The sequence below is a fragment of the Acanthopagrus latus genome, chromosome 18, assembly GCF_904848185.1.
Source record: "Acanthopagrus latus isolate v.2019 chromosome 18, fAcaLat1.1, whole genome shotgun sequence".
Taxonomy (NCBI): domain Eukaryota; kingdom Metazoa; phylum Chordata; class Actinopteri; order Spariformes; family Sparidae; genus Acanthopagrus; species Acanthopagrus latus.
The window spans coordinates 18,689,632-18,716,625 of NC_051056.1; the positions used below are offsets into that span (position 1 = coordinate 18,689,632).

At 41.4% G+C, this 26,994-nt stretch overlaps 5 protein-coding genes across 9 annotated transcripts; 1 reads left to right on the forward strand and 4 right to left on the reverse strand.

Moving 5' to 3' along the window:
* Positions 1-87: 87 nt before the first annotated feature.
* On the reverse strand, positions 88-6,529 carry LOC119007433 (protein FAM53C-like). Of its 3 annotated transcripts, none has more exons than XM_037077114.1 (6): positions 6,406-6,486; positions 4,308-4,332; positions 4,084-4,182; positions 3,931-3,991; positions 3,017-3,849; positions 88-1,623 (listed from the first exon to the last, which is right to left on the reverse strand). In XM_037077114.1, exons 2-6 carry the CDS (start codon positions 4,308-4,310, stop codon positions 1,366-1,368), a joined length of 1,254 nt encoding a protein of 417 aa, XP_036933009.1. In that variant the 5' UTR covers positions 4,311-4,332; positions 6,406-6,486; the 3' UTR covers positions 88-1,365. The 3 variants fall into 3 exon arrangements, with proteins under 3 accessions (XP_036933009.1, XP_036933008.1, XP_036933010.1); XM_037077113.1 differs by lacking the exon at positions 6,406-6,486 and adding an exon at positions 6,250-6,278; XM_037077115.1 differs by having other exon boundaries at positions 4,084-4,332; positions 6,406-6,529.
* A 184-nt stretch (positions 6,530-6,713) lies between these two features.
* phykpl (5-phosphohydroxy-L-lysine phospho-lyase) lies at positions 6,714-12,500 on the forward strand. Its single transcript, XM_037077107.1, has 13 exons — positions 6,714-7,062; positions 7,183-7,301; positions 7,397-7,556; positions 7,640-7,714; positions 7,806-7,893; positions 7,990-8,106; positions 8,209-8,291; positions 8,387-8,612; positions 8,856-9,010; positions 10,861-10,950; positions 11,094-11,227; positions 11,377-11,421; positions 11,770-12,500. The coding sequence occupies exons 1-12, from the start codon at positions 7,007-7,009 to the stop codon at positions 11,418-11,420; spliced, it is 1,347 nt and encodes a 448-aa protein (XP_036933002.1). The 5' UTR covers positions 6,714-7,006; the 3' UTR covers position 11,421; positions 11,770-12,500.
* Positions 12,501-12,686: 186 nt separating this feature from the next.
* On the reverse strand, positions 12,687-16,131 carry LOC119007434 (heterogeneous nuclear ribonucleoprotein A/B-like). 3 transcript variants are annotated; one of them, XM_037077116.1, is made up of 9 exons: positions 15,981-16,131; positions 15,247-15,476; positions 14,644-14,812; positions 14,393-14,551; positions 14,163-14,294; positions 13,962-14,052; positions 13,660-13,818; positions 13,467-13,549; positions 12,687-13,022 (listed from the first exon to the last, which is right to left on the reverse strand). In XM_037077116.1, the coding sequence occupies exons 2-8, from the start codon at positions 15,459-15,461 to the stop codon at positions 13,482-13,484; spliced, it is 993 nt and encodes a 330-aa protein (XP_036933011.1). In that variant the 5' UTR covers positions 15,462-15,476; positions 15,981-16,131; the 3' UTR covers positions 12,687-13,022; positions 13,467-13,481. The 3 variants fall into 3 exon arrangements, with proteins under 3 accessions (XP_036933011.1, XP_036933012.1, XP_036933013.1); XM_037077117.1 differs by having other exon boundaries at positions 15,927-16,060; XM_037077118.1 differs by lacking the exon at positions 15,981-16,131 and adding an exon at positions 15,753-15,771.
* Positions 16,132-17,556: 1,425 nt separating this feature from the next.
* Positions 17,557-19,996, reverse strand: nme5 (NME/NM23 family member 5). The gene is made up of 5 exons (XM_037077120.1): positions 19,621-19,996; positions 18,846-19,051; positions 18,128-18,228; positions 17,913-18,031; positions 17,557-17,745 (listed from the first exon to the last, which is right to left on the reverse strand). The coding sequence occupies exons 1-5, from the start codon at positions 19,744-19,746 to the stop codon at positions 17,662-17,664; spliced, it is 636 nt and encodes a 211-aa protein (XP_036933015.1). The 5' UTR covers positions 19,747-19,996; the 3' UTR covers positions 17,557-17,661.
* Positions 19,997-20,505: 509 nt separating this feature from the next.
* Positions 20,506-24,924, reverse strand: rack1 (receptor for activated C kinase 1). Its single transcript, XM_037077119.1, has 8 exons — positions 24,709-24,924; positions 24,032-24,203; positions 22,570-22,717; positions 22,015-22,110; positions 21,662-21,772; positions 21,205-21,345; positions 20,867-20,977; positions 20,506-20,618 (listed from the first exon to the last, which is right to left on the reverse strand). Exons 1-8 carry the CDS (start codon positions 24,815-24,817, stop codon positions 20,553-20,555), a joined length of 954 nt encoding a protein of 317 aa, XP_036933014.1. The 5' UTR covers positions 24,818-24,924; the 3' UTR covers positions 20,506-20,552.
* Positions 24,925-26,994: the final 2,070 nt, after the last annotated feature.

Below are 26,994 nucleotides of genomic sequence, written 5' to 3' on the forward strand. Positions count from 1 at the left end.
GGACAGATTATCTTTTTTTATATATATAAATATATATAAAGGGGAGGAAAACTAAAAAGACAAGACACCTTTTGGGAAGAAAAAAAATATCATTCTCTATTAAATTTTATTTGTACATAAATTGTGCAACAGTAATATTTCTATCTGAAAACACATGAAAAAAAATCATCTCTGAAAGGCCACCGGAAATCATCCGCATCACTAACCCTTTGTCACGTACGCTCAAGAGTTGGCTCGACGTGTGCACTCACTCTAACCACTGTACAGTAAGATCAACATTGTGCCCTTATGGAGTCCAGCCGCGGTGTCAATCTGGTTACCCGGCTGACTGTTGTAGTGCATGTGCCCCACCTGTTTTCGAAAACATCTGAATCAGCGCAAATGGAGACTGCAAAACTGTCTGGCTGTGAAAAAGAAGACCAGAGCACCAAGAACTCTATTTTTAAGCTTAAGGCATGGTCAAGTTTACAGTATCATCAGTAATATTGTTGACGAGGTGTGTCGATGTTAAAACAGTTGATAGAAAGAAAACACGTTACCAAAAAGGGGAGAGCTATAATTCCATTGCCACTGCAAGAAAAGCTTCCCACTGATGATACAGATTTACTCAAACTGGCTAAATAAATGACAGAACAGCAGTAAAAGATGAGTCTTGAGGGGATTTAAAGAACTGTAGGGAAAACCTGGAATGTATCCTGTTAAACCCACAGGAGAGCATTTAAGTATAAATCTGTGTCTTGTGTTGTTTGCGCAACTTGTATATCATTTTGACCAGTGCCGCAACATTATGGCCACCTTCAACGGCCCCATACAGTCGTTCCCAAATTCAAAAGCAGACGACCCCAAGATGAGGAACGCTTTTCTCTGGCCCATTCAACGATTAGCTTTTCGTGTGCGTTTGTTTAAAATAGTCACCCATCATTCTATCATCTGTCACCGCTTATCCTTTTTGCAGGGTCGCAGGAGGCTGCAGCTGATCCTGGCTGACGGAATAACAAGATTTGTCAAAATCCCTTGTGCTGAAATATTAAGGACGATTCTGCTGACCCTAGTGTATAGTGTTCTCAGATGAAGATATGCACGGATGTCAAGATGTGTGACGATTGCTGATGCAAATTAAGTCAATATGAGATACAAGCATACCATATGCATGAAAACTAGCTTATTTGCTCATGCACATTTCCCTATAACACTGTAATTTGATATTAGCGTCTAATTGCTTGGTACTTGATTATGCACTCTTGACATATGCCTCAGGAGGGCAGCAGGTTCCCAAAGGACTCTGCCAGAAGAGTGTACAAAGCCTACAGGTGTGCTTAACGTGGTTATGAATGCAGTAATCACACTGGGAGCCCAAAGGAGTGGTCAGTTCTCTTCTATGAGGTTCAAGTCCAGTTCTGTGCAGTCTCTTTCAAAAACAATCTTTTGTCCGTCGTCTATAAGAGTCCTTTTTCTTTGATCTTCCTCCTCCTCTTCTTCCTCCTCTTCACTTTCACTTAGTGGCCCAATGCTGGCTCGACCCAGGAACTCTGCAGGGGAGAAGGCCGAGCGCTGCTCTGCCTGGGAAGACACCTGGACAACACAGCCCCCTGTAGCACACACTAGGCTCTCCTGATTACCAATCTACACAGGAAAAAAGAAGCATTGTGATTATCATATGTTCATGTGACAATTCTTGTTTCTCTTTTTTAACAAGGACAAAACAGCTCACTAAAAATGAGACTCAGTCTCTTTCTCATGCAGTGGAATTATCAGTCATTCATCCCAGGATCCACACCCAAAAAGGTAATAAGGAAGTGTGCAGTTATAGATTAACTGATGGATGGTCTAATGGGCACGCCTGACTTGTGCAATAGGACCACAAAACATCAACCTCAACACAATTAACTCTGGAAATGATACAGTTACACATTCACTTACTTAAATTACAAAATTCAAATGTAAAATGTGTTACATATGTAACAGACCAACCGACTATCTGACACAAATGGATCATAATGTGTAGGCCAAGCACTGGGAATCCCAGCAAGAAAACATACTGCAACACTCTCGCTACCTTACTGAGTGTGTATTGGATGGTTCATCATGGTGATATAACATTAGCGGAAAATAACTGAAGGACGAACTTAAAAATATTATTTTAACTTAAAAAAAAAAAACTTTTTGGTGGATCACTGGTACACTTTTAATACAGTTTTGCTCTATACAGCAGTTACAACCAGCAGAACCTATGACAGGAGACTCAATACGAGTGGTGACTGCAACTTGTTTAACTAGAGTTTGCTGTAGCTGGTTTTCTTTACAAAAAGGTAGATATAAACCTGCAGGCGCTCTCAACAGATTCCCCTGGCATGTGGACCAGGTGCAGTCAATGACTGTGAGTAAGAGACACTAAGCTAAGTTGTATGTGCTTTTCTGTCTATTGTTTCAGCTCAGCTCATGTCAAATTTTGTGAAACAAACGTCACAATGTGGTGGATACCTAATTTCCCCTCGGGGATTAATAAAGTTATCTATCCATCAATACATACATAATTCCTGCATGCTGCCAAATGTTAAATGCACAGCTATTGTGATGCATCATTAGACTGTTATTTTGAATTCTATCAGTTACCACAGATTCACTTTCTCACGATGCTATTTTAATCGTGAGTAACAAATTGTAAATCAAACCATATTGAGTAACTCAGATTCCCATCCCTATGACTGATGTGACTCAGACAGGACTACAGACACAGATCAGGGGGCCCACTTCACTAAATGATTCCAGCATAAACACCAGTCTGGAATGAGGAGAGTTGACGGCAATGCTTAGCTGTGTTGAACCAGAGTTCAGGGCGGTGGGATCCTGCCAGAGGCCAACCACTGGCCTCCAGGATCCAAAAGACAAAACATAGGCAGGAGCGAACCCAAGCTAGTGGCTTACTTACCAATGCGCTTAGCTGTGTGCTTCTTAATATATTGAGAGAGTGCCAGAAATCACCAAACTTTACAGACCACTGGACTTTGTTGCTCACCTGTGTCATCTTGCTGAAGTCTAGGCCTGGCCTGGCGCAGGGTAAAACATCTGGGTCATGGCGCCTCTTCAAGCGAGGTTTACGCATGTCACATGGCTGTGAGTGACAACGTGGCAGCGCCGGGTGTAGGTCGCGCCTAGAGGAGGAAGGTGTACTGCAGGCGGAAGTGGGTGATGGAGACAGGGCTGGGTGTTCCATGCTAGAACAGCCATATGTTAGAGCAGAAGCAGGGGAAGGCCGGGGGGGCAGAAGCACCACAGGGGCGTCCTGAATATGCACAGGGGAGAGGGAGAAGCGGCGCTGCAGCAATGAGTGAGAAATCAGGGGGGCCGGTGAAGAGGAGCAGGAGGAAGGAGAAGCAAAGGAAGCAGAACAGGCTCCTTTCAGTTTGTCACAGGGGTCCCATGGGAAGCTCCATGGTAGTGGGGAGTCAGAGGACAGTGCTAAGCTAAAGAAGGTGGGGCTAGAAGATGAGTTTAGGGATGACGAGGTGAAGGATGAACTGGGACCACAAAGTGGCAAAGAGCTGGCTCCAGAGCCTGAACTTGATGCTCCTCCACTCTGACTTCCACGTTTGACTGGGGTCCAAACCTTGGATGCACTAGGATGCCAAGTGGAGCGGCACCGCGACAGGTCCTCTGGAACAGAAAGGGAACGGCAGTGGCGTTTTGGAGGTGGCGGCGGGGGTGAGCTTTGGAAAGCCTCGCCTGTGAAAGACACCTCTGGTCTCTGGTTAGTTTCTCCAGAATGGGAAGCAGGCCATAGGGAGTCTGGTCCACAGGAATCATCCACAAGGTTGGCTTTGGATGATGGGTGTGTTGCTGAGCTGGTGTCTAAAAATGTCAAACAACAAACATGAGACAGACTTCCCGACTGATAGGTCATAAACAATGCACTTGATTCAATGAACTTGCCTTGTGTTGATCTGCAAGCACTCCATGAGACAGTGGGACTGGAGCCCACTGCAGGTAACGACTGTAACAAAAATGTTTTAACTTAATTTTAAAAGCAGAACCCTCAAAACTAAAGTGAATCATGGTGAAGATTTAGTTTTGTAACCAACTCACCACATTCACGTTGAACGAGAAAGCCCTGTAATAAGGCTCTTCCAAACTCTGCTTGCGGAGCTGCTCTGTGATAAGTGTCACCATAATTGTAGCTACAATCTGAGGATACACATGGAGATGAAGAGGAGGATCTACTGTGGGCAGTGGAAATTGTGTTAGTCAGAATCCTGGCGTGGTTTGCGGTGTCCCCTCCACACCTCAACCTGCCAGACCAACTTTCTCACCATGCCACCAGCATCTTTATGCCACCTAGAGAGACAGATGAGAAAGAAAACATATGAAACAATGTCAAAGATTAACTCTAAGTGATCCCACACATTGCAGAAAAAGCATGCCATCGAAGAGCAGCTTACAAATTGTAGATATATACACTGGGCCTTAGATATGAATGTAAAATGTGCCCGAGGGGGCTTTCCTCTTGATGCTATAACTTTTGTAGTGCAGAAACGCCTGCAGAGAGAGGAACAGACTGCCCTAACAAATGTGCTATAATAACTGACCAAATACTATCAAATGAGACCCAAGCTGGGATCTACATCCTGATTCAGTAACACGTGAAACACAGGAGTTCATGTTCACAAAGGCAGAGAGAGCAGACATGGACGAGGGGAGACCCCGAACAAAGAAACACTTCACATTCCATCATGCACATGGTCATTTCTTATTGGCACTACAAACGCAACGTCTAGTAGCGAGGTTTCAAATAAAGTAACGAGTATATCCCTTGTAGAAATCTTTGTGGCAATACCATGGCAATCAAAGTCAGTTGGGTCCTATAAACACAACTGACAAGAGTTGTGAAATGAATGGAAGGGGGAGGGAGAAGCGAAAAGGGAAAAGGAATGGGGGAAGTGTGTGAAAAAAAATGAATGGGGATAGGGGCTGGAGGCATGCCACAGCAACTGTGCAAGGGGGACAAAAGAACAGTGACCAGATCTCAAGGGTTTATATTACCAAGGCAAAGCCAATATGGTGCGATGTGCCCTGACAGCAGTGGACAACAAGACAGCTTGCATGTCCATTTCATCAACACACATTCCTCTGAGATATTGTTTGTGGGCACATTGTTCACTTTCACATCTAATGGTTAATCATCCACAAACTTCTTTGAAGATTAACCTTTAGTGATTCATGTAAGGAATCACCGCCCAAAACTCACACTGAAACTAAAAACGAAAGACAACATTTAAACTATTCACTACATCAAAATGTAATCTGCCCTTTCATTCGTTAACTAGAGTACTTACAATAATGACATCAAGTAGACATGAATGCACAAACTGAGTAACATCAAATTATGCATCCTCATATGATGTGGGTTGCTTGCTGATATTTAGAGTCCTAGCCACTGAAGACATTTGCTTTGACACTTGCTGTTGGCAGTCAGATGTGGCCTCCAGGGCCTTCCTCCTTATGGCAAACACAGTGCTACACTGCTAGCCTAGTTCCACATGCCAGAAGACAAGCTACCTCACCAGCACAGGGACACAGGCTTGAACCTCATCTTGAGGAAGCAGCATGTTAGTTCTGCACCCACCACAATGACTCCATTTGTACAGCAACAGCTAAAAGCAATGCTGTCGACCCTGAGCTGATTTAAAACTTGATCACTCTCTGATCTTGCCAACAAACTTTTAATGTCAACGTTGCTTCAAGTCAATAACAGGATAATTTCAAAACGACGTACCAGACACATCTAGCACAAAAACGCTGTTCATTAAGACTATTAGTCAGGTTAATTGATTAACTCTACTGTAAAGACACTTTACATCTTTACTAAAGTGCAAACCAGCAAACAAGTTAAAGGCAGTACTGCGATGCTTGCCCTTCTCTGAGAGAAACACAACATTTTAGTTCGCCACTTAAAAACCTAAAACATTATTTCAAACGTTAACGCTAGCTGCGGGACAACTGCTTGTCATTGAGAATGTACGACTTAATAATATAGGGATAGATTTCCTGTCTAAATCGGATAATGACTTTAGCTGTTGAGCAAAGTATACAGTTAGCTAGCTCAGCAACACGATGCAGCCCATGAAGCACCAAGTTAGCCAGTTCTGTTAGCTATATTAGCTGAAAGGATAACAAGTGTCCTAACTAACGTTCCTAGCGTTAGCTTGCTCACATTCGGTCTGTTTACTACATGTTAATTACTTATCATTGTACCCGGTTGTTGCCATGATTGATCCGAATAGAACTGTCACTAGAGGTGTTAATACATTTAACGTATGGTTTGGTAATGCACCGAAATTAGTTGTAGCGTTAGCTTGGTTACGCAGCCTGTTTGCAAGCTAGCATGCTACAGCTGTCCTGATGTATTACCTGCATTCAGCCGTTCCTTAGCAACCGAAGCTGCACACAGTGCGCCGGATAGAGTGCAGCTAAGCAGAGTATTTATAGACTTTGGGCGATACCAATACAGAGGCTTTCTTTTTAATACACTGCCGAAAAAACGCTTTTTTAAGGAAACCCTTCAACACGTATAAAGCGAAAATAACGTTGAAACCACATTTATTCGTGTGTTTCCAGCTGAAGATACATTCAAAGCAACACAATGTCGCATTTATTTTAAGCCTCTCTGCATCTTAACACCCCCACAGTTAGACCCGTCTACATAAAGCGACGGCATAAAATCTAAACTGAGCAATAAACGTGTTTGCCGGATATTTATAGGAAAGTATGTTACCTAGCCAAACCCCATTGCTTTATGTATAGCTAATATCTAATAAATATATGGTGAATGGATAGAAAGATAAGGGGGGTCCACGTATCACGGAACCCCAACTATTTGCGCATGCGTGGTGGACGTCAAGACTTCAATAACACTTCCATAAAACGATATACTTGTCCAACTATTATCTCTTAGTTTACTGCTTTAGCGGTCTTTGGTGTAACTTGCAGACAGAGAGAAGCCAAAGGCACAATGGCACTTGAACTCAGGAAGGAGGAAACTCTCGAAAAGAGGAAGAGATTAATCGGGTATGTAAAGGAGAGGGCTCACTGTTGTGTGATTTTTTTTTTTTTTTTTTAAGACATGAGGCATGTCACATGGTGTGTGTGCACTGTGCCGCTTTGACGTCTCCACTGTCTCGGTCACAGGCAGTCGTGCAGGCTCTTTTATTCAGACGACCCTGTGAAAATTGTCAGAGCCAGAGGACAGTATCTTTTCGATGAGAATGGCAAGCGCTATCTGGACTGCATCAGCAACGTTCATCACGGTAGGAGAGACAAGCCTTGTAACGTCACACTCCTGCCTCCTTGTGGCGGGAGGTTTGGTGTAGGTAACGTCCTGTCTGTGTGCTCTCTGTTGCAGTGGGCCACTGTCACCCCAGCATCACTAAGGCCGCAGCTGCACAAATGGACCTCCTGAACACAAACTCAAGATTCCTGCATGACAACATCGTCCTGTATGCAGAGCGCCTGGCTGCCACCCTGCCCGAGAGACTGTGTGTCTTCTACTTTGTCAACTCTGGGTAGGAAGTTCACACACACCCACGCACCCACAGACTGGTGAAGCCTCTCCACACTTGTGGTTTGACACCTGTTTTCCTGACAGCTCAGAGGCCAATGATCTCGCCCTGCGCTTGGCACAGCAGTACACCCAGCATGAGGACGTCATTGTGCTTGACCAGTAAGTGTTTTTTTGTATTCCGACGCGACACATTCACCCTCTTACAATAACACCTGCTCATCATTTACAATGGCCTCCTCTTTCATACCAGTGCATACCACGGGCATCTCAAGTCCCTCATCGACATCAGTCCTTACAAGTTCCGGAAACTGACTGGACAGAAAGAATGGGTTCACGTGGTGTGTAAATCTAAAAAACAAAAAAACATAATTTCACAAACTGCAGAACAACAGTGGACTCCTGCCTATCTGACAAAATGTGTTCGAACCTCCTAGGCCCCCTTACCAGACACCTACAGGGGCGTGTACAGAGAGGATCACCCCGACCCGGGCCAGGCGTATGCGGATACAGTGAAAGACCTAATAGAGGAGGTGCACAGAAAGGGTCGTAAGGTAGATTTTACCACTGTCGCATGCACAGAAACACAGGATAATGTCGTGGCAAATATGACCAACGCATAACACCTTACTTATTTTCCACCTTCTCCGCAATAGATCTCCGCCTTCTTCGCTGAATCATTGCCAAGCGTGGGAGGGCAAATCATCTTGCCCCATGGGTACTCAACTAAGGTTGCGGAGTGAGTGGTGACTCATTTCACAGGCTGTTTTTGTTTTTCCTCGAGCACGTGTATGATAGTGGTGAAAAGTTTCATCTCCCTCACGCTGTCCACAGGTACGTGCGCTCAGCTGGTGGAGTGTTTGTGGCAGACGAGGTGCAGACAGGCTTTGGAAGACTGGGGAGTCACTTCTGGGGTTTCCAGCAGCAAGGGGAGAGTTTCTGTCCCGACATAGTGACCATGGGCAAACCAATGGGCAATGGGCACCCCCTGGCATGCGTGGCAACCACTGAAAAGATAGCTGGAGCTTTTACAGCCAACGGAGTGGAGTACTTCAATACGGTGACTACACAGTAATATGAATGAATGCTCCTCGAACCTGGCATTCGTGGCTTTTTCTGGCTGAGGACACATTTATAGTAGCAGCAATTAAACATTATTAAAGTATAAAATACATAAATAAAATACACACACATCACTGCTTTAACAGAGAACAGGTTCAGAAGTTTGTATGTGTAAATCTGTCTCAGTTAACCCCCTGTTATCAAGTTTAAACCTCTGGTTTATCTCTCCAACTTCGTGCAGTTCGGAGGGAACCCGGTGTCCTGTGCAATTGGCCTGGCAGTCCTCGACGTGATAGAGAAAGAGGACCTTAGAGGAAACGCCACACGGGTGGGAGCACACCTTAAAGATCTGCTCACAAAGCTACAAACACGACATCAAATCATTGGTGATGTCAGGTAAGTATGCGCTCTAGTTTTTTGTGTCCAGCATTAAACCGCTTTAGAAATCAAGCACCAATAATTACAAAAAAAATCATGAATTTATATGGACAGTCTGGTCGTCATTAAGTTGTCATATTAAACTGCTGTTTAAGAGGCAACGTTAATTAAAGCTCTTAAAGTGGTACATCCACACTGGTGTTTTTGCTTATCCAGGTCATTAGAGCCTTTGTCAGGACAGTGTGATAGCGTTAATTACACAGCAGCAGTTGTTCCCTTACACCTGAACGCATTTCGGGCTTTTTGGGCTGCTGTGTGTCAACACGAAACATGATTTCATTCTCGTCTGCATGAGGGGTTCAGTTTGTGCAACACCCATCCTAGCCACAGTCTCTCCACCCTGCTGCCGTCTGGCAAACACTACAGCAGTTTCTTCTGCCGTACCGACAGATGACGTGGCAGCTTCTCTCTTCAGGCTGTGAGACTCAGGAGCTCACCCTCAATTCGTCATAACAATGTTGCAATTTGTTGCCCATGCTGTGTTGTAAAGTGACAATTAAATTAACCTTTAAACCTTTTATTGAACATTTGAACCCTCAGATATTGAGTGCTAACACTTTCAGCCTGAATGCACATGCCGGTTAAAATTAAAAGTATCACTTATATGTTGAGTGGACCTGTATTTCTCATGTCATGGAGTTACAGCGGAGTCCCTAAATGACCAACATAGCTTCTGATTTCAACCTGAGAGGTCTGACCGGTCAGTGATTGATGACACCCGTGTACAGGGCCTCTGAGAGAAGGTGATACTGATTGCACAGGAGTTACTTGGACATGTTACCAAAGTACTGTGCTTGTAAGTGTACATTTACAGAACTTGTAGGTGGGTATTTGCATTTTATGCAACTTAATGTATATTGTAAATCCTATAATTATCCATAAAAAGTGTATCTCTTGTAATTAGTTACTTGTCAGATAAATTGAATATAAATAATTAAAATAACCTTTGGTTCACCAGGAAAATGCAGCACCATAAAGATGAAAACAATATGTCTCTTTTCTTGAAATACATGCAGCTCTTATAAAATATAAACTTTACAAACATGTGATTAACTCATAGAACATGATGCTCTGCTGTATATCAAACTACCCAACTGTATATAAATTAGAGGCAGCACTATTTTAACGTCTATAGTAGTAAAATTAAACATGCACATTAACACAGCAGTAAAACTGATCTGTAAACATGATATATAATAGTTAAAACAGTGACTTTATGATTGATACATTCTGTGAACTTTTACTTTAGTAATTTATCTCAACACTTATTCAATGGCTATAGGAGACACAGCTTGTTACTTCTGCAGTGGCTTACACTCTGGGATGGCTGTTATTTAGTATTCATATACTGTTTTTTTAAATTGTGAATGTGTAGAAGCTAAATTGGTTAAAGGCACAACGAGCCCTATACCCATAAACAGAACAATTGGAATCATTTTAGCATTTCATTCAACCTAATTAACTTTTTTTGTGGTGTGTGTGGGGCCTTTTTCATTAGTATTTCACAGCAGTTGTGTTCAAATAGTCAATCTATAATATGCAAGAGTCGTGGAGGAACTTGCTATGGGTTGAATAAGACGATCTGATATGATCAAACGTGTGATTTTATACACATTCGATGGAATTACTGAATTTGAACCATTTCTCCCATTTTGTATCATTATAGACAATTAGACATTGTAACTCCATAATATATGGATACATCCATTAATCTTTATCCAGTCATCCAGTCCTTAAGCATATATTGGGCTCAAATATTTCAACTCCAAAATAAAGTCTCAAAGATATTATTTGTTCATTTTCAACAGAGGTGCGGGACTGTTTGCAGGGATCGAGCTGGTTAAAGATAGGGAGAAGAGGACTCCTGCCACAGAAACAGCAGCATTGCTGGTGAAGAGGTACAGGACCAGAGTGCTATCCAATAATTAATAGTTACTTTTGATCTTTTTACCTCCCAGAAAGTAACTTAATGTAACTTGATGTTCTTGTGTATGCCATCTCTGCCACATGGCATTGTAATTTTACCCCATGCTCCACTTAGGTTGAAGGAGGAGGATAAAATCTGTGTAAGTACAGATGGCCCCTGGGAAAGTGTTGTGAAGTTTAAACCTCCCATGTGCTTCAGTATGGAGGACGCAGATCTGGTGGTACAATGCATCGACCGCATCCTCACAGGTTAGCTTTGCAAATGTGCTGTATGGAATATGCATCTACTTCACCATTGTGTATTAAGAATAAGAAAACTATTGTATATACACCCATAAGGAGTTAACTCACATCAGTAATAAAATGTGGCGTCACTTATTGAATGTTCTTATTCTCAGACATGGAAACCAGTGACCTTAAACCGGAAAAGGAAGACATCTAAGGTTTGTTAAACCTGTAGAAAAAACCTTTAATTGCATCAGACATTGTCAGATGGTCACATTCAGAAAGTTCAGAGGTAGAGATATGAATGTCTAAAACTCCAGGTTCCAGCAGATCAAACAAGTTCATTCAATTCACTTGGCAGAACATGTTGCTGCCCTGCACCAACTCTGACCACTGTGGGGACTCCCTTTGTCTTCGTTATGGACTGTTTTTCTCAGAGTACATTCTTATATCAGAGCACTGACAGATTTGAAATCAGTCAGTACTTGAGGATGACTGTTATTTTAAAAAAATTTTTGAGTCTTGCAACATAAAACTTAAGTAATATGAATCTGCTTTCTCCACAGGAAGGGGGAGTGAGGAGATGCAAGAGGTCATCTTCCTGATTATACTAAGCCAAATTGGAGTTTACATGTTTAAAGTCATGCAAGCACATGATGACCAGCCGGGCGATGACCAATATAAGATGATGCCAATATGACACTAAACTTATATATTTTTAAAAAAATAAAACTGAACTTTTTAAGGCCTTGACTCTTGCGTTCTTTTTACCCACAGTAGTGATATATAATTTGTCCCAACTTACAACACTGATCAGCAACATGTTCTTAATACACAGTATGGTTGAGTCAAGCACTTACCAGACCACTATCTTTAACTCCTGGACACATTTCACAAAATTGCTCAAGTATCGCAGTTTCACATCTAGTGGGGTGGGTATTAACACTGAGCCAGCAGTTATCCTGCAGATACTGTAGCACTCTCCCACGGCTTCCCAGAGAGGCATCCGTAGAGATGTTAACATTACTCAAGACAAAACAAGCAAGCCATTTAGCAGTACAAAACATTTAACATTAACTTTACAAATAATAACAAAAAGATCCATGTGTAATATAAACCAAAAGTTTATTTCTACCAATTTGCCCAAGACACTAGAGGAATGAGTTTCCAGTGAGAGAGGGAGTACCCTCGTACATTAACAGGCTTGCGTTCAGTTGAGTTACACTAGTAAAGCCACTTAAAATTGCAAACATGATGGGGGAAGAATCTCCTTAAAAGCCAAAAGAAAAAAAAAAAAGATGCTGGTTGTCTTCGTCTACTAGACCATCTGCAAACATTCAATTGACACGCTTACAATGAACCCTTTGATTAAGTTTAAATCCCTTATTTAGCCTCACCCCACATCTGAAGCCATGCAACTCGCATCCAACACTCAGCACGGGAGATTTAACTAAAGATCTAGTAACACCAAAAGAAAAAGAAAAAAAAAGCAAAATTGTTTTATTTGTAAGCTTTAAAAGCTTTTGCTCCTGCTCATCTGTAAATCCAGTAGACATGTAAAAATACAACCATACAATACATTAGATTCAAAAAGGTACCAAAAAGTACAGTAAAAATAACACTTCCATCACTGGAAATGTAAATGGACACAAAACAATATAAAATAAAAAGTGGAAAAGTGACATTTGCTTCCCCAGTTCCTCACTTGATCTGTACAAATGGAGCATGAGTCCAAATTTCTGCCAACTCCAAAGGAAAAGCCAGAGCCCATGTTCGCTGTGGTCAGACCATGGATCTCTTTTTCTTATTTACTTTAGACCTTAAGAGAAAAACACGGTGCTTAACGTTACTGAGAATAAACCAAATGTGGCATGCAGTTACACATAGACAGACAGGTGCATGAATGAGTTTGACAGGTCAGTGAATGGACAGACACACTTTGGGGGGAGGGGGGGGGACGACCGCTAGCTATTACACACCTAGCACCCAGGTGAAAGGTGAAACGGTCCTTATTGTTCCTGTTCTCAACCACCACCAACTCAACCCTTATTGATCAAGTAGTGTTTGTAGAGATGCATCTTAAGATGGCTGACAGGTGGAATGGATCCATCTTTAATGATCACAGACCCCACAACACGGTCTACGCTAACCCCACCACAATGCTTGAATGGATTTAGAGTAGATGGACATCTTTGGGGTCAAAAAGGCACCAATGGTTACAGCTATGTTCTCATACTACCACGGATGATGCAAAAATGCATACCTGCACTACGTGTGATCAGTATGGCTTGTAGCTATTCTGGTGGCCACGTCTTGGAGTTTTCCCATAGCTTGTATTGCCCTGGTCTGGAGGACAAGAGAAAAAGGGACTGAGTTCTTCTGTACAACAAGGAGGACCAAGAAAATAAAGTTTCTCTCATTTTTTTTTTCTTTCCCTGGGGGCACTTATCGCTTACTGTAATCGTAGCCACCCCCATAGCCGTAATAACCAGCAGAGTAGTCATAGTTGCCGCCATAGCCGCCATATCCGTAGCCTTGCTGTCCGTAGCCGTAGTTCTGGTTGTATCCCTGGTTCCAGTAGTTGTTGTAACCTTGATTCCAGTTCTGGCCCTGGCCTAAAAACAACAGGTGATGCCCATGTCACAACTCTCCAGCACACACGACCCCAGGCTATCCCCCCACATAAAATTAAATCTACCATTGAGTCTAGTTTAATGTAAAAAGAAATGTGCTGGTATACATGCAAGAAGGTGCTTACCCCCACGGCCCCTGCCGCGTCCGCCATATCCACGTGCACCATACTGCTGCTGCTGGTAGACCTCTTTGGGCTGGGCTATTTTAATTTCACACTGCAACACCACACAGGAGAACATTACATTGCAGTCGGACACGCCTTTGGCAAAATGCATGAAACTGGGTAGCTCGTACCCAGTCACCTGTGTGCACATGTGCTTTTTACCTTGCTTCCACCGACGTTGTGGTATTTCTTCTCCATGACCTTCTTGACCGGGGCCTCTTCTTTGTATGTTATAAATACGAATCCCCTCCTCTTTTCCGTCTTTGGATCTTGTGGAAGCTCAATGGTCTCAATCTGCGTGAAAGGAAATTAAACTTTAGAACAATCAACATCAAAGGCATCTATTTACTGACTGAACTCAACTGAAGAGAAAAAAAATTGCATGAAATTACCTCGCCAAAAGTCCCGAAGTACTCCTGGATGACTTCCTTTGAGGTGTCAGGGTTAAGGCCTCCGACAAAGATTTTCTTGACTGGATCCTTCTTCATGGCCATGGCCTTCTTCGGGTCGATCACTCTGCCATCGAGTTTGTGCTCCTTCTGTTCCAGAACCTTTTTAGAACAAAAACACAAAACATTTAAGTTTGCCAGTCTGTGTAAACAAAGACTTCTTGAAGTTTTTATATAATCATTTCCCCGCTCACCTTGTCCACGCTGGCTGCATCTTTGAAGAGAATGAAGCCGAAGCCTCTTGACCGGCCTGTCTGCTGGTCCATCTTGATGGTGCAGTCCGTCACCTCACCAAATTTTGAGAAGTAATCTTTGAGATCCTTCTTGCTCGTGTCCCAGCTGAGACCGCCAACAAACATTTTCCTGAGGGCAGAAAAGGGGAAAGGGACGTGTTTAGCTTTAAAGGCGGCACCACTACTACAACTTTATATATGGCTATAGGGTGGGGGTGGTGTCGGGCAGGAGGGGGGTGTAAATGTACACACTGTTCCAGAACATCTGTTAACCCGGTGACGTGTGGGGGCAGGCTACAGTTGCTATGCTTACAGGTTATTTTACATACATTAAATCAATGTGGTGAAAATCACCACGCTGCGACTAAAGCAAGCATCTCGTATCCATGCAGTCTCATAAGCCATTACATGTTAGATTTGATCCCTGCTCGGCGCCCATCCCCCCTCCGCTCTGCATATGGCGCCAACAAAGGCCGGCGGAACAAAGAAACATGGCAAATCACGAGTGCGTATTTTTAATTGTCGCTTCCACAGATGATTCACACCCGTGCGTTTAAAACTCACCCTGCATCCTCCTCGCTTTTGCTGGCGTCGATCTGGCCGCCCTCTGTGCCGCCGTTTTGCGAATTGTCGTCCGCGCCGGGCCCTTCCTCCTCTCCGCAGTCATTCCCGGCGCTCTCGTCGATCTCCGCTTCGGTGTTGTCGGCTCCGTTAAAATCGTCGTCGACTTCGTGGCCGTTTTCCGATGTTTCCATATACTGCTGCTCTGTCTCAGACATTTTGCACTAATTTGCCTAAGACCCAAAAAGACGGGGAACAATCAAGTTAAAGAGTGTCGATGGTTACATAATCCGTCATGCCCTGCACGCCTCGCCATTTACACGGAGCCAAAGCATGCATTTCCCACCATTTTGCCCGGCACAACTGCGTTCCATACATTCACACGGGGCAGTTATTTGTCTCCGAGTGCCGGCTACAGACCGCTAAAGGTTACGCTGACCCACAACACACTAATTACCCCAAATTAGTAGGCGCGTCTCTGCCGGAGCCAAAGATTAGAAAATACGTACCCATCTGTACTATACTGATAACACAAGCCTGGACTGTACAACTCAAATTCACAGTTACGTAATGCAGAGGCCGTGCTAGACGCACTGTTAACTCAAATTATCTCGTAATTACGGATGTTTCGTCTACGTCTACCAGGAAATTACCGAAAAGAGGTAGCCAGTCAGAGTACTTACGTGACAATACAATGAAAAAAAACCAACACTAAGGAAGAACGAAAACCTGCTTACTGGTCGCACAACCGGAGAGCTCTCTTCAAGATGGATTCTCCCACACGACGACAACTCGTGGTTGGTTTTCTAGAACCGGCAGAAAAAAACGACATTTCTGCGGAGGAGCCATGCGATTGGACGCCGGCTTCTGCCACTCACGGTGCCGACCAATTACAACCGCGTCGCTCTCTTTTCGCAGAAGATGTTCACGCCCTCTGACTCACAGGAAGGAAAGAACTCGGAACCCTTTTCTTTAATGAAAAGACTCACTGTTCGCTAAAATTCAACCACGTCGATTGGCACCGGGAGCACAAGATGAATAAGTCTTGTTGTGTTGAATAATGTAATGAAAGCGTTGCTCTTTAGACAAATCTGCACCGGCATTCACTCGAGTCTGACAAAACTGTCGTCAGATGCAACAGTCCAGAGCCATTAAAATAAACGGGCAGCATGTGGAAAATGTACAAATTATACATCTCGGTATCTCCGTTTTAACATCAGTTGTGGATACACGCATAAAGAGATGCCTCCAGGCTCTTATGTGTGCATTATGTGTACAACGACAAGTTTAAAGAGAAATACAAAATAACAAACCATAAAATAATTAAAAAAAGAAAGAAATGAATACAATTCACAATAAGCAGTATTTTGTTTGTGTTTATGTAGGCCTACAGTTTTCATTTAGACATTCAGAGAGGTGTTGATTAATGTCTGCTGTAATTAATGAGACATGCATTCCATGATGGTACTGCAATGCACTGTGAGGTACTGCTTTATAAGGACAGTATGCTTTATTCTGTCTGTTAAAATCAAATTATATTAGCTTATCTTCCATAAATGTACTTTTTTCTAACCAGGCACAGGGTTAATGATCCATACACTGATTTAAGAGCCACATATACATTTTGAATCCTAGTTACACTGCAAGACATATAAACTATAGTCAGATTGCTTTTAGAGACTGAAATAAGTATCCAGCCACATCTTACTCAATATAATAAATCTTTTTCTATAATTCTTTCTGTCATTGCTTTTATAAAAAACACATTACACCACTGCTGCCTGGTCATTTAGAGTATTTTCTCTCATTGTCCATCTGTTAGCTGTCATGCAAACTGCAGAATAGCAGCCTGAATCAAATGCTGTAATGCTCGTTTGACCAACTGAAACCTGAAAATTCAGTAACATATTTGTTAGACAGTCATATGGACATGCATGTCCATTACTAGCTGGAGTACTAAACTAATGAAACATTTCCAGAGGAGCAAAAAGAGATGAAGCTGGTCAAAGCAGGTGGACCAGATCAAGGTGCTGTCTTAGCTCAGCTTGGGTCATACAGCTCACCCAAATGTTTCAGTGCAGTCATGCTCAAATGCAAACCTTTTAAGCCACTGGCTGATTAATACGTGATTCAAAATGTTAAAATAAGTGGGACAGAGTACCAAAAATACAACATACCTAAATGATTATTGTACTTAGACAAACCTTTTGATTCTCAATTAAGGTTTTAAATCAAGTCACAACCTTTGGTGTCAGAAAAGAACAAATGTTTGATAATTTGAGCAACTTCAGCAGAAAGCAATTCAAACAAATGATTAGTGCAAATAAGACATTTTTACTTCATCACAGAACACAGAATGTTTTTGCCTGCTACAAAATAACATTGGAAATGATACATTCATTCATCCTTTCCATGTTGTCATTCTACTCCTTCGACGATGGCCCCATCGCATATTTGAGGCGTGTTTGGATTGTTTTTGATCAGCCAGTCAGCTAGCCAAATCTAGTGAAAACAAAGGTGTAGGGTAATGGATTGAGATGTTTCAGGGACCAAAGCTCAACTCCATCAAACAAACATTTACCGTAATATTCAATGACAGTAAATAATCATCCAAAACAAATAAATCTGACCACCTGTTTATCTTCAAATATTAAACACTGAACGCTTACACAGGGATTGCGAGGCTTGTGCTTGCAGAGCTCAATGAGTCCTTGTAGCAGGGTTGGGTTCACATACCGGCTCAGGTATTCTTCGGTTGCTTCTCTTGAGGCAAAGGGCTCGATTACAGCTACAGTGAGAAAGCATGTGGCGATGCATAATCATGAGGGTTCAATAATGCATTTCTTTACAAACAATAGTATGTGTGAATATGTGTGGTACTTACTATTTGGGAACATGAATTTGATCTCCCTTTCAGCCGCATGAAATGAGTCACTGCCATGGAGCGCATTTTTCAGGTCAGAGGTGCCATATTTTGCTCTGAGGCTGGGCCAAAATACACCACAATCATAAACATGTCTGGCAGGGTGGTTTACATTAGATAAAAACAATCAATCACTATACTAATTCATAATGTCCTGTGACCCACACTCACAGGACATTATGAATTAGTGTAGTGGTTTATGTACTGTACATGCAAATATTTGTAAACTTGTGCAATGTAAGGGGTTAAAACACATTTTATCAAGACTACAAAGAATATTATTATCATTATCATTATCATTATCATTATTATTATTATTATTGCTATTATCAGGGCACTTTCTTAAAACAACATAGAGAATGTACTTGAGCAGCATGTTTGACCCAAACACTGGCATTTTGTCTAGCATAATTTCAGTCACACAACATTTTTGTCTGAATCTGTCTGACCAATGGATCGATATCAATATAGCACAGAAATATTGAATATTGTGACTCTCCTTTGTCTTAGCAGGCATTTCATCTGATTTCATGGTTGATAACAGATTGGCCACGTTTTCATGAGCCACAATCAGTCAAATTGCTCTCCAGTGTAGAGGATAAAAAAACACATGTTCCAAAGAGAAATCATACGAAACAACAAAATCCTGAATCAGTACTTCAGAAGTCAACAGACTGACCTCTCTGGATGAGTCTCTCTGGCCTTGATGCTGTTGACGGGCCCTATGAGGGACTTCCAGTGGCCGATGGCGTTGTCGCGGGCCAGAGTGATGGCGATGATGGGGCCAGAACTCATGAAGGCGGTCAAGCTGGGAAAAAAGAGCTTTCCATACTGGTCTGCGTAGAAGTCACTGCACTGCTCAGGACTCAGTTGCAGCCTCCGCTTCTACCGCAAGAATTAAATGTTGGACACTTAAGTGAAATATGAATTGATGTTTGATTTTTTTAGATCAATAATTAAAGTAAGATTAAAGTTAAGGTTTTGCAAACACTTCAGATCAATCTCTCTAGAGGTCTATTATTATATGCTGTCAGCTATGTGAACGTTTGTGCTGAGCAGCACAATGTCAGCGCCCCCTGCTGGACGAACTATATTCTGGTGAAACTTTTTCTATCGCCTGAAAAAATATCCTGTATTCCTGTACTGCAATTTCTTCTTACATATCAACCAGCAACCTATGCATATAAGGAAATATCTGTAATACATCAGATGTGCTGATGTGTCAGTCCGACCCTTACGCACAATTGGAGAAGCCCCTTATTTGTTTTTGAAGCAGTATTTTATAATGAATATTAAAAATAGCAGCTGCTATTGTCTCAAATATCATCAGTCGGTTTAAAGCCTTTCCTTATCCAATACAGAACCCTGAAGTTAAGCTAGTACATCCTGTGATTTAGACTACACACATTCTTATCACTGAGCCCCCTGATGTATAATCCAGGGCTTAAACCAACCTGCAGGATGAAGAAGCCTGATTTCAGGATAACGTCCTCGATCTCGTCAGCTTTGTGGATGGCATCTGGTTTTATAAGAGCAAGAGTTCTTTCGACATAAATACGAGAACGTGTAGTTTGGTCCATCTGCTCCTGTATGCTACACGAGCATCTGTAGCCAATCAAGTTGCGATATTTTCTGTTAGTCCTTTCAAACTTAACACGAAGTTTAAGTATTATTTAATCAATTTTAACAGTGGGGTTATGTATAAAATCCCATTCAACTGGTTAATATGTAGTTTTAGTTGTAAAAGAAGTCAAAAGAGCGGTGATGCTACTTGCTAACCTACTGCCCGATTTTTGAGTGTTTAGGTTGCTAGGATACCACTCCAAGACTACGGCAAGCCAAGCAGGTCAATCAGAATAATGTACAAGAATGTCAGATCTCTACCTCAGCTATTCACAATTTTCATCTAAACGTTTGCCTTCTCTATCAAGAAGTTGATCATTTAATCACCCTGAGGTGTAAATTTCCCTGATGTGACACTGAAACATTATCAAAAAAGGGGACAAATAGACACCAAAATATACTCATCATGTGTTAGGATAGTTTTATTTGTGTGCGTGCATTGATATGTAATAAGTAAAATGAAATGTTGCAATATTTTTGGGGACCAAAAATATTCACTAAATAAAAAATTAGATGTCACAGAATAAACAAGTGAAAAACCACAATATCCCAACATTGCTAACTAATTTGAGTAATGCATGTTCTTTCATCCACTGATGTTTAACAATTTGTGTGAATAACAGTTTCAAAGGGAAAAAAAAAAAAACTGTCTTACTTTTATTTAACCCCTCATCCATAGTGTTCATATCAGTGTATAAACCAAAACAGCATACAGGTTCTTTTCAAAAAGTCTTTTATTTAAAGTTTCTTTGTGGACAAGCTCTTATCGAGTTCCAATGGTGACCTGCCACACTCTGATCAGGTTGTCAGTGTAGCCAGCAAACAGGGTCTGTAAATAGAAGAGGGATAGATCATTACACATATTCAGTCAATTTTTAGTACAGTATTAATAGTCAAGCCATAAATATTCAAATAATCGTGTTCTTAGTGCCCCTCATATTTGCAGGACTGTCACCAGTGGACATCAGAAGTTAAAGTGAATGGGTATAATCACTGGGGTTACAACACTTATTCCACCTACTAAACAGGATAGGCAGACGTGAACTGAAAGGCCCTACAGATCTGACTGTGTTTTACCTGTCCATCAGCAGACCATGCCAGCGAAGTGCACTGTGGGGGCTCGGCCTTGCTGTTTGTGCTGATCACTTCCTGTCTCAGCTCATCCACAATGATCTTGCCCTCCAGATCCTAAATAGAAAACACCAATGGCAGTGCAATCAGTAACTTCTCAGAAGCACATCAATAACTGAAGTTAATGAGCCAAAATTACACAATGGACAAATGGTTCTAGATAAGAGCTCAGAAACAGCCTCTGTTATCATCAAAGAATACAGTTGACGTTTGAAGTTTCGTCATTGCATGTTGCCTTTAGTGCACCATATATGGATCAAAATATAAAGGATGAAGTCTTTTACCCAAATCTTGATACTGGGGCCAGTGGCGGCACACAGCCAGTAACGGTTGGGGCTGAAGCAGAGAGCATTGATGGTGTCACCACTGTCCAGGGTGTAGAGGTGTTTGCCCTCATTCAGGTCCCACAGCATGGCCTGTCCATCCTGGATGAAAAGAAAAAAACACATTTATAAATAGTCAATTTCCAAGGTATTTACATGATGCTTAACAACTGAGGACCAGAGTTTGTTGCATGTTTAATAAATCTTCCACACTAATACAATGATTTCATTGAATGCAGGTTAGACTCAGAAACAGCCTCTTTTGTCATCAATGTTAAACAGATGCTTTGTAAAGTTTCCATCATTGGTAAAACCTGCATGCCGGACTTAATGTAACACTTCATTTGAGTTCCAAATGGGTGAGGAGATCAAAAATCATTCGGCTGGAACAATAATAATAAAAAGGTTTATTTCGTACCCTTCCACCAGATGCACACAGGGAGCCGTCAGGAGAGACGGTCACCGTGTTCAGGAAGCCGGCGTGACCAATGTGGTTTGTCTTCAGCTTGCAGTTAGCCAGGTTCCACACCTAGGACCAAAGAACAGGAAGACTATAGGTCAGGACTCTATACTAATATGAGGACCATATAAACTCCATATGGGTTGAGCCCTCATGAACACAAAAAATGTCATCAGTGAGGAGGTCAGGTAATACATGCCAATTTTTTAAATCATCAGGCACACAAACCGCTTAGACTTGCTGCTCAAGTTTTCATTCAGGTTTTTTTTTTTTTTTTTTTTTTTTTTTAAATTTAACAGCTGACAACATACCTTGACCATCTTGTCCCAGCCGCAGGAGACAATGATGGGGTTGCTGCTGTTGGGGGAGAAGCGCACACAAGACGCCCACTCAGAATGACCCTCATCCTGCAATTTGAAGACGAACATGTTTATGTTATGAATGTACAATTATCCAGTAACCCAAAACTATTGATTTATTTGTAATGGCCGGATGAAGCTTGATGATCTCCAACCAGACAAGGTGAGGGAAAAAAAAACATTTTGTTTGGCTGCTTATTAGCTACATCAAACCTGAATTACAGGTTTACATTGTTGGTTGAATACTGATAATAAGGTCATAGCGTCGTAGGAAACTAGTGTTGTAAAAGGTAGTTTCCACTGATGATGGTGAGCTGCATGTTTTCTTTTGGCTTAAACTTGAACTGTATTTCAAAATGTGTTTTTAGAAAGGGCAGTAGTAGAGATTGCCACCATCAACTTCTAATTTAAAGCAAGGTTGTTCAGTTTTCCAATACACTAGAATCTAGTTTCTGGCCAAAAGACAAAGCTCTACTCACAAGACATCATCACAGGTTGGCAGCTCACCTGGATGGTGTACTTGCAGACTCCAAGAGTGTTCCACAGCTTGATGGTCTTGTCCCGGGAGCCAGACACAATCTGGCGGTTATCAGCGGAGAAAGCCACGCTCAAAACATCCTTACTGTGTCCAACAAATCGCCGGGTGGTGAGGCCACTGGAAAAACATCATACCAAACATTTGGGATGAGCAAAATGCTTACACATCTGAAGACACCCAAGCAAAAGCATGTCTAATATTGCTACAGCTACACCTTGAAGGACATATTCCAAAACATTTCTATTTTTCATTGCCAGTTTTCTGTGTTAATGCAACAAAAAAAAAAATAGCACTGCAGAATACACATATTCAGGGTTAAAAACTATTCAAAAATTGAGACTAGGCCTCATCCTTCACACAAATATGCCACCTGAACATTAAAATAGTTTATAATTCAGTAATAATGAATACAGAGCTGTGGATGCATGGTGCAGCATGAATGGGTGCAAGATTTGGTTAACCACATGTACAATTTACTAGCATGCAACTTTACAGTGCACGTTCTATTATTGTATAGCTGAAAGAAAGATCTGAACGGCAGGACAATGAAATGGGAGACTCATTTATTGATACTTGGGGTAAGAAAAAAAAAGCAAGAAGTTATGATTTTCCAGAAACATGAAAAATGAGGCATGTTATGCAACTTCCATAGGATGAGGTAGGTGCTGTATGCATGATTGGTTTTGCTTTAGGCAAGTTTGAATGGCTATTCTACAAATCTAAAAGCATAGGGGAGCGTAGATGTGTTCTTGTGCCCTCTAATCAGTGAAATTTCTCTTTAAAATTCATTCCATCCTTATTTTTTACTTTTAGACCAATCTTCGTAGTTAATTATTAGTTTAATGACAAACTTCAATAGTTATGAATATCTTGGATATTATTACAAAACCGAGTTTTATCAAACAGTTGTGATTAACCAGTGTGTACATGCAATTAGGTTAGACTTGTGAATACTCAAAGATTATTTGGCCATATTGCCCAACCTCCATGCAAATTATGTTCGTTGCTTTATATAACAAAGTCGAATCAAGTATCTGGTCACCAAACCCAGGATGGGTGTGTATTAGATCTGACCTATGGTTTGTATGGAGAAAAGCTTGACATAGACCACATGTAGCTTTGCTTTGAGAATCAAAATTGATATCAAGATGACCAAATTCAGAGTTTTAAAGTTCAACAAATCAACTTAAACCCAATTCGCTTGTTATAAAAGGCAATCTGTGTTACCTTACAATAGATCTCTCTGGTCTGATTCATGCATCAAGTATTCTTGGCAGCACTGAAAGCACTATCATACCCAACATGTACCTTAGTTCCACATGGACACAAACCACCTACAGTAAGCATGTAGAGGACTTACTCTACCCTTACTACCCTGGACACCCCAATAAAATGACTAGTGCTGATGAGATTACCTCTCCCTGCACTTACGTGGTGAGGTCCCACAGGCGGAGGGTATGGTCCCAGGCACCAGACAGGGCAAACTGTCCATCTGAGGAGATGACAACATCACTCACAAAGTGAGAGTGGCCCTTCAAGGCGCGCTGGGGGATGCCATAGTTGGTTTCATCACGGGTCAGCTTCCACATGATGATGGACTTGTCTGAAAAACGAACATAAAGACTCATTTCATTCAGGGTGGAGCAGACACATTAGCATGTACAGCTAGCACTGTGTGAGAGCATTTCAAAAGGCAAGCTGTCAGACACTTAGTGAACACTCAGCAGGTTTAATCTTTCAGGGCTTACAGTGGATTGTTGCATTGCCCACAGTTTTGCAACTACACTTGTGTTTCCCCCCGTGTGTGTTAATACACGTGTCTCAAGGCAATGTGGCTTTCTGTGGCCGAATTACACATGACGACACAGTCTTGGCTAGCGTGGCTAACCGGCGTCTTTCTGCTCAGACTTGCTCCGAGCAGCTTTGTGTCTGTCAAACGTGCGAGAAATGTACCTGCTTCGTGGCTGTCACATGCAATATAATGCACATTTTACACCAGTCACTCATACACATACACCAGACAGTTCATCTTACGTTGTATCAGCACGCCGACTAGCTTACTAGAGCTACCGCAGCCATGTTGGCAAAGCCGGCGGAGGAAACCTCACCTCGGGACGCCGACAGAATCATGTCGGGATATTGGGGCGTAGTGGCGATCTGGGTGACCCATCCATTGTGCCCCTTAAGGGTCCCCCTCACTGTCATCTGCTCGGTCATTTTGGCGAGGTTCGGTGGTGCCTTTTACAAGGATGGATTCGGATTTTTCAGAGTCCCTGAAAAACCTAGGTCCTCATTGCATCTAGGCACAGAGGAAAAGGAAGTAAAGACCCGGATGCTAAAACTATGAGGGGGTGAGCAGCCCGCGGAGGATTCTGGGAAATGTGGACTTTACCGTACTCTACCGGTGACATGATTGTTGAACAGGAGAACCGACACAGTCATTATGAAAACTATTCAGTCAACATTGGAAGTACAATAATAATAATAATAATAATAATAATAATAATAATAATAATAATAATAATAATAATAATAATAATAATGATAATAATAATGATAATAATAAATGTATATATTTGTTTTCATTTAAATAATGAAATGAAATAATTTGATGGTAGATCGTGGCTTTAATTTCAAACATTTAAACATTTCAAACATTTAATCTAAAGTTTTATATAAATTGTACTCAACAACATTCAACTAAATGTGTATTTGATGACAAAATATTGTCAGTCATTGAACTATGTATAATGTAAAATTGTAATAATGCAGGTTGACAACCTATCCATCAGTATTAAGATATGCAACAAAATACGTAAACTTGATAATAGGCTATATGTTTAAAAAGAAGAAGAAGAAGAAGAAGAAGATTTGAGCCATACAAGTCAAAATAAGAACAATAACAACAGTGATTCCCTTAAAACTTAAATGAAAAATTTTCAGCATGAAGTTGTACAATTTCAAAAGCTTTCATAAGATATATTTCCAGTTGCAGAAATGTTTTCTTAAATATTCAACATTTTTGTTGTTCATTTTCTGTATATCTCATCATATTGAAGGTCTTATTTGTTTAGATAGTCTTGTTAAAGACACATTTATCTTAAGGGTAAATGTCACATTTGTTTCATGTAAATAAAAAAATAACATGAAACCCCTTTTTATACTTGGTCTATGTTGAGTAATGCAATAATCATTTACTTTCCTTTCGATGTATGCTAGTTTATACACACCAGCAAATGCAACATCTGTGTTCAGCCATCTCTCATTGTCTTGTTTACGCCAAGATTTGCCAAAATGTCCTCCTGGCCCCACCAGCACATCTCTTGCAGGAGTTTGCTACATGAAAATATTACTGTATGTCATATTTGAACATTTTGTAATCCTGATATTGAATACCATTAACACTTCAAATATAGTTGTACATTACATTTAGCCTTTTGTAACAATCTCACTTTTTTTTTTGTTGTAAAAACTGTATTTCTATTTGATATCCTCTCTTTTTCAAATAGCTAAGATGGATTCACCATAGATGTGTTATGACAAATGTGGCACCAATTTATTAGTCATAAACATTCAACCACAAGGTAATTTGATCATTTAAAACTGTCTACAATTAAAAACATGACAGTCAGAGTTGCTGTAAACAGTTGAAGCAGATGTTAACATGTTGGAAGCCTTTGATCCAGTCCTGACTTTCACATGAGAACAACTGCAACCAATTATGTAACCTGTTGTTTAGTCCTAGAAACAATGAGTGCAGTGAGCTCTAACAATGGGGGACATGTGAGAATGATTTTTGAACATGTTTCTGCATTTGTTTGATAACATTTGTGAAATAAAAAGCACAATGTGTTGGGTTAACACACCAATGTCTTCTTATGGGGTATATATGAGCCTGATTGGCAAAAGACGGGCTATAAGCAACCCCAGGGTGCCAGGGGTTGACCAGTAAGTGAAGAAACTCGTAATGAATCGAGCGTAGAGAATCTTCTGAACACCTATCTGTGCTTGTCAGTTCTACAACCTGTGGAGTGTATTAACAACTTGTGCAGTGATTTGTCAACGCAGCTATTTTGAATGCATCGGATTTTCCAAGACATGAATCGAAATGGTAAACCCATCAACTTGACCTGTTTTGGCATGTCCCAGAGGTTCAGTTGAGATCTGGGAAATCCACCTCTATGTCTGTAATTCCGGAGTTAAGTTACTGTTAGCGGGTGTTTGGGTGGTCGCCAAGTGGCGTCTACATGAATGCCAGGTTTTCCCAGCATGACACTGCATTGCAGTGACATGATCAATGTTCACCTCACCTGTCAGTGGTTTTATTGTTGTGGCTCATCAGTGCATACCATTTGTACTTGATGTCATATCGATGTCAAATAAATGAAACTGAA

Bases quoted from the DNA above. Each gene is read 5' to 3' on its own strand.
- LOC119007433 (XM_037077113.1), bottom strand. The intron at 4,183-4,307 runs GTGAGAAAGTTG...GTGTATCCTCAG, and splicing joins ATAAAGATGCTGGTGGCATG to ATTGTAGCTACAATTATGGT. The intron at 3,850-3,930 runs GCAAGTTCATTG...TGACATTTTTAG, and splicing joins TGCTTGCAGATCAACACAAG to ACACCAGCTCAGCAACACAC.
- phykpl (XM_037077107.1), top strand. From the start codon at position 7,007: ATGGCACTTGAACTCAGGAAGGAGGAAACTCTCGAAAAGAGGAAGAGA. The intron at 7,715-7,805 runs GTAAGTGTTTTT...CTTTCATACCAG, and splicing joins GACGTCATTGTGCTTGACCA to TGCATACCACGGGCATCTCA. The intron at 7,894-7,989 runs GTGTGTAAATCT...CGAACCTCCTAG, and splicing joins AGAAAGAATGGGTTCACGTG to GCCCCCTTACCAGACACCTA.
- LOC119007434 (XM_037077116.1), bottom strand. From the start codon at position 15,461: ATGTCTGAGACAGAGCAGCAGTATATGGAAACATCGGAAAACGGCCAC. The intron at 14,552-14,643 runs GTGAGCGGGGAA...TGTTCTAAAAAG, and splicing joins ATGCAGCCAGCGTGGACAAG to GTTCTGGAACAGAAGGAGCA. The intron at 13,550-13,659 runs GTAAGCGATAAG...CTTGTCCTCCAG, and splicing joins TGGGGGTGGCTACGATTACA to ACCAGGGCAATACAAGCTAT.
- nme5 (XM_037077120.1), bottom strand. From the start codon at position 19,746: ATGGACCAAACTACACGTTCTCGTATTTATGTCGAAAGAACTCTTGCT. The intron at 19,052-19,620 runs GTTGGTTTAAGC...TTCTTGCGGTAG, and splicing joins CAGGCTTCTTCATCCTGCAG to AAGCGGAGGCTGCAACTGAG. The intron at 18,032-18,127 runs GTAAGTACCACA...TTCTCACTGTAG, and splicing joins CAAATTCATGTTCCCAAATA to CTGTAATCGAGCCCTTTGCC.
- rack1 (XM_037077119.1), bottom strand. From the start codon at position 24,817: ATGACCGAGCAGATGACAGTGAGGGGGACCCTTAAGGGGCACAATGGA. The intron at 22,718-24,031 runs GTAAGTGCAGGG...ATGTTTTTCCAG, and splicing joins CGCCTGTGGGACCTCACCAC to TGGCCTCACCACCCGGCGAT. The intron at 22,111-22,569 runs GTGAGCTGCCAA...TTCAAATTGCAG, and splicing joins TCTGCAAGTACACCATCCAG to GATGAGGGTCATTCTGAGTG.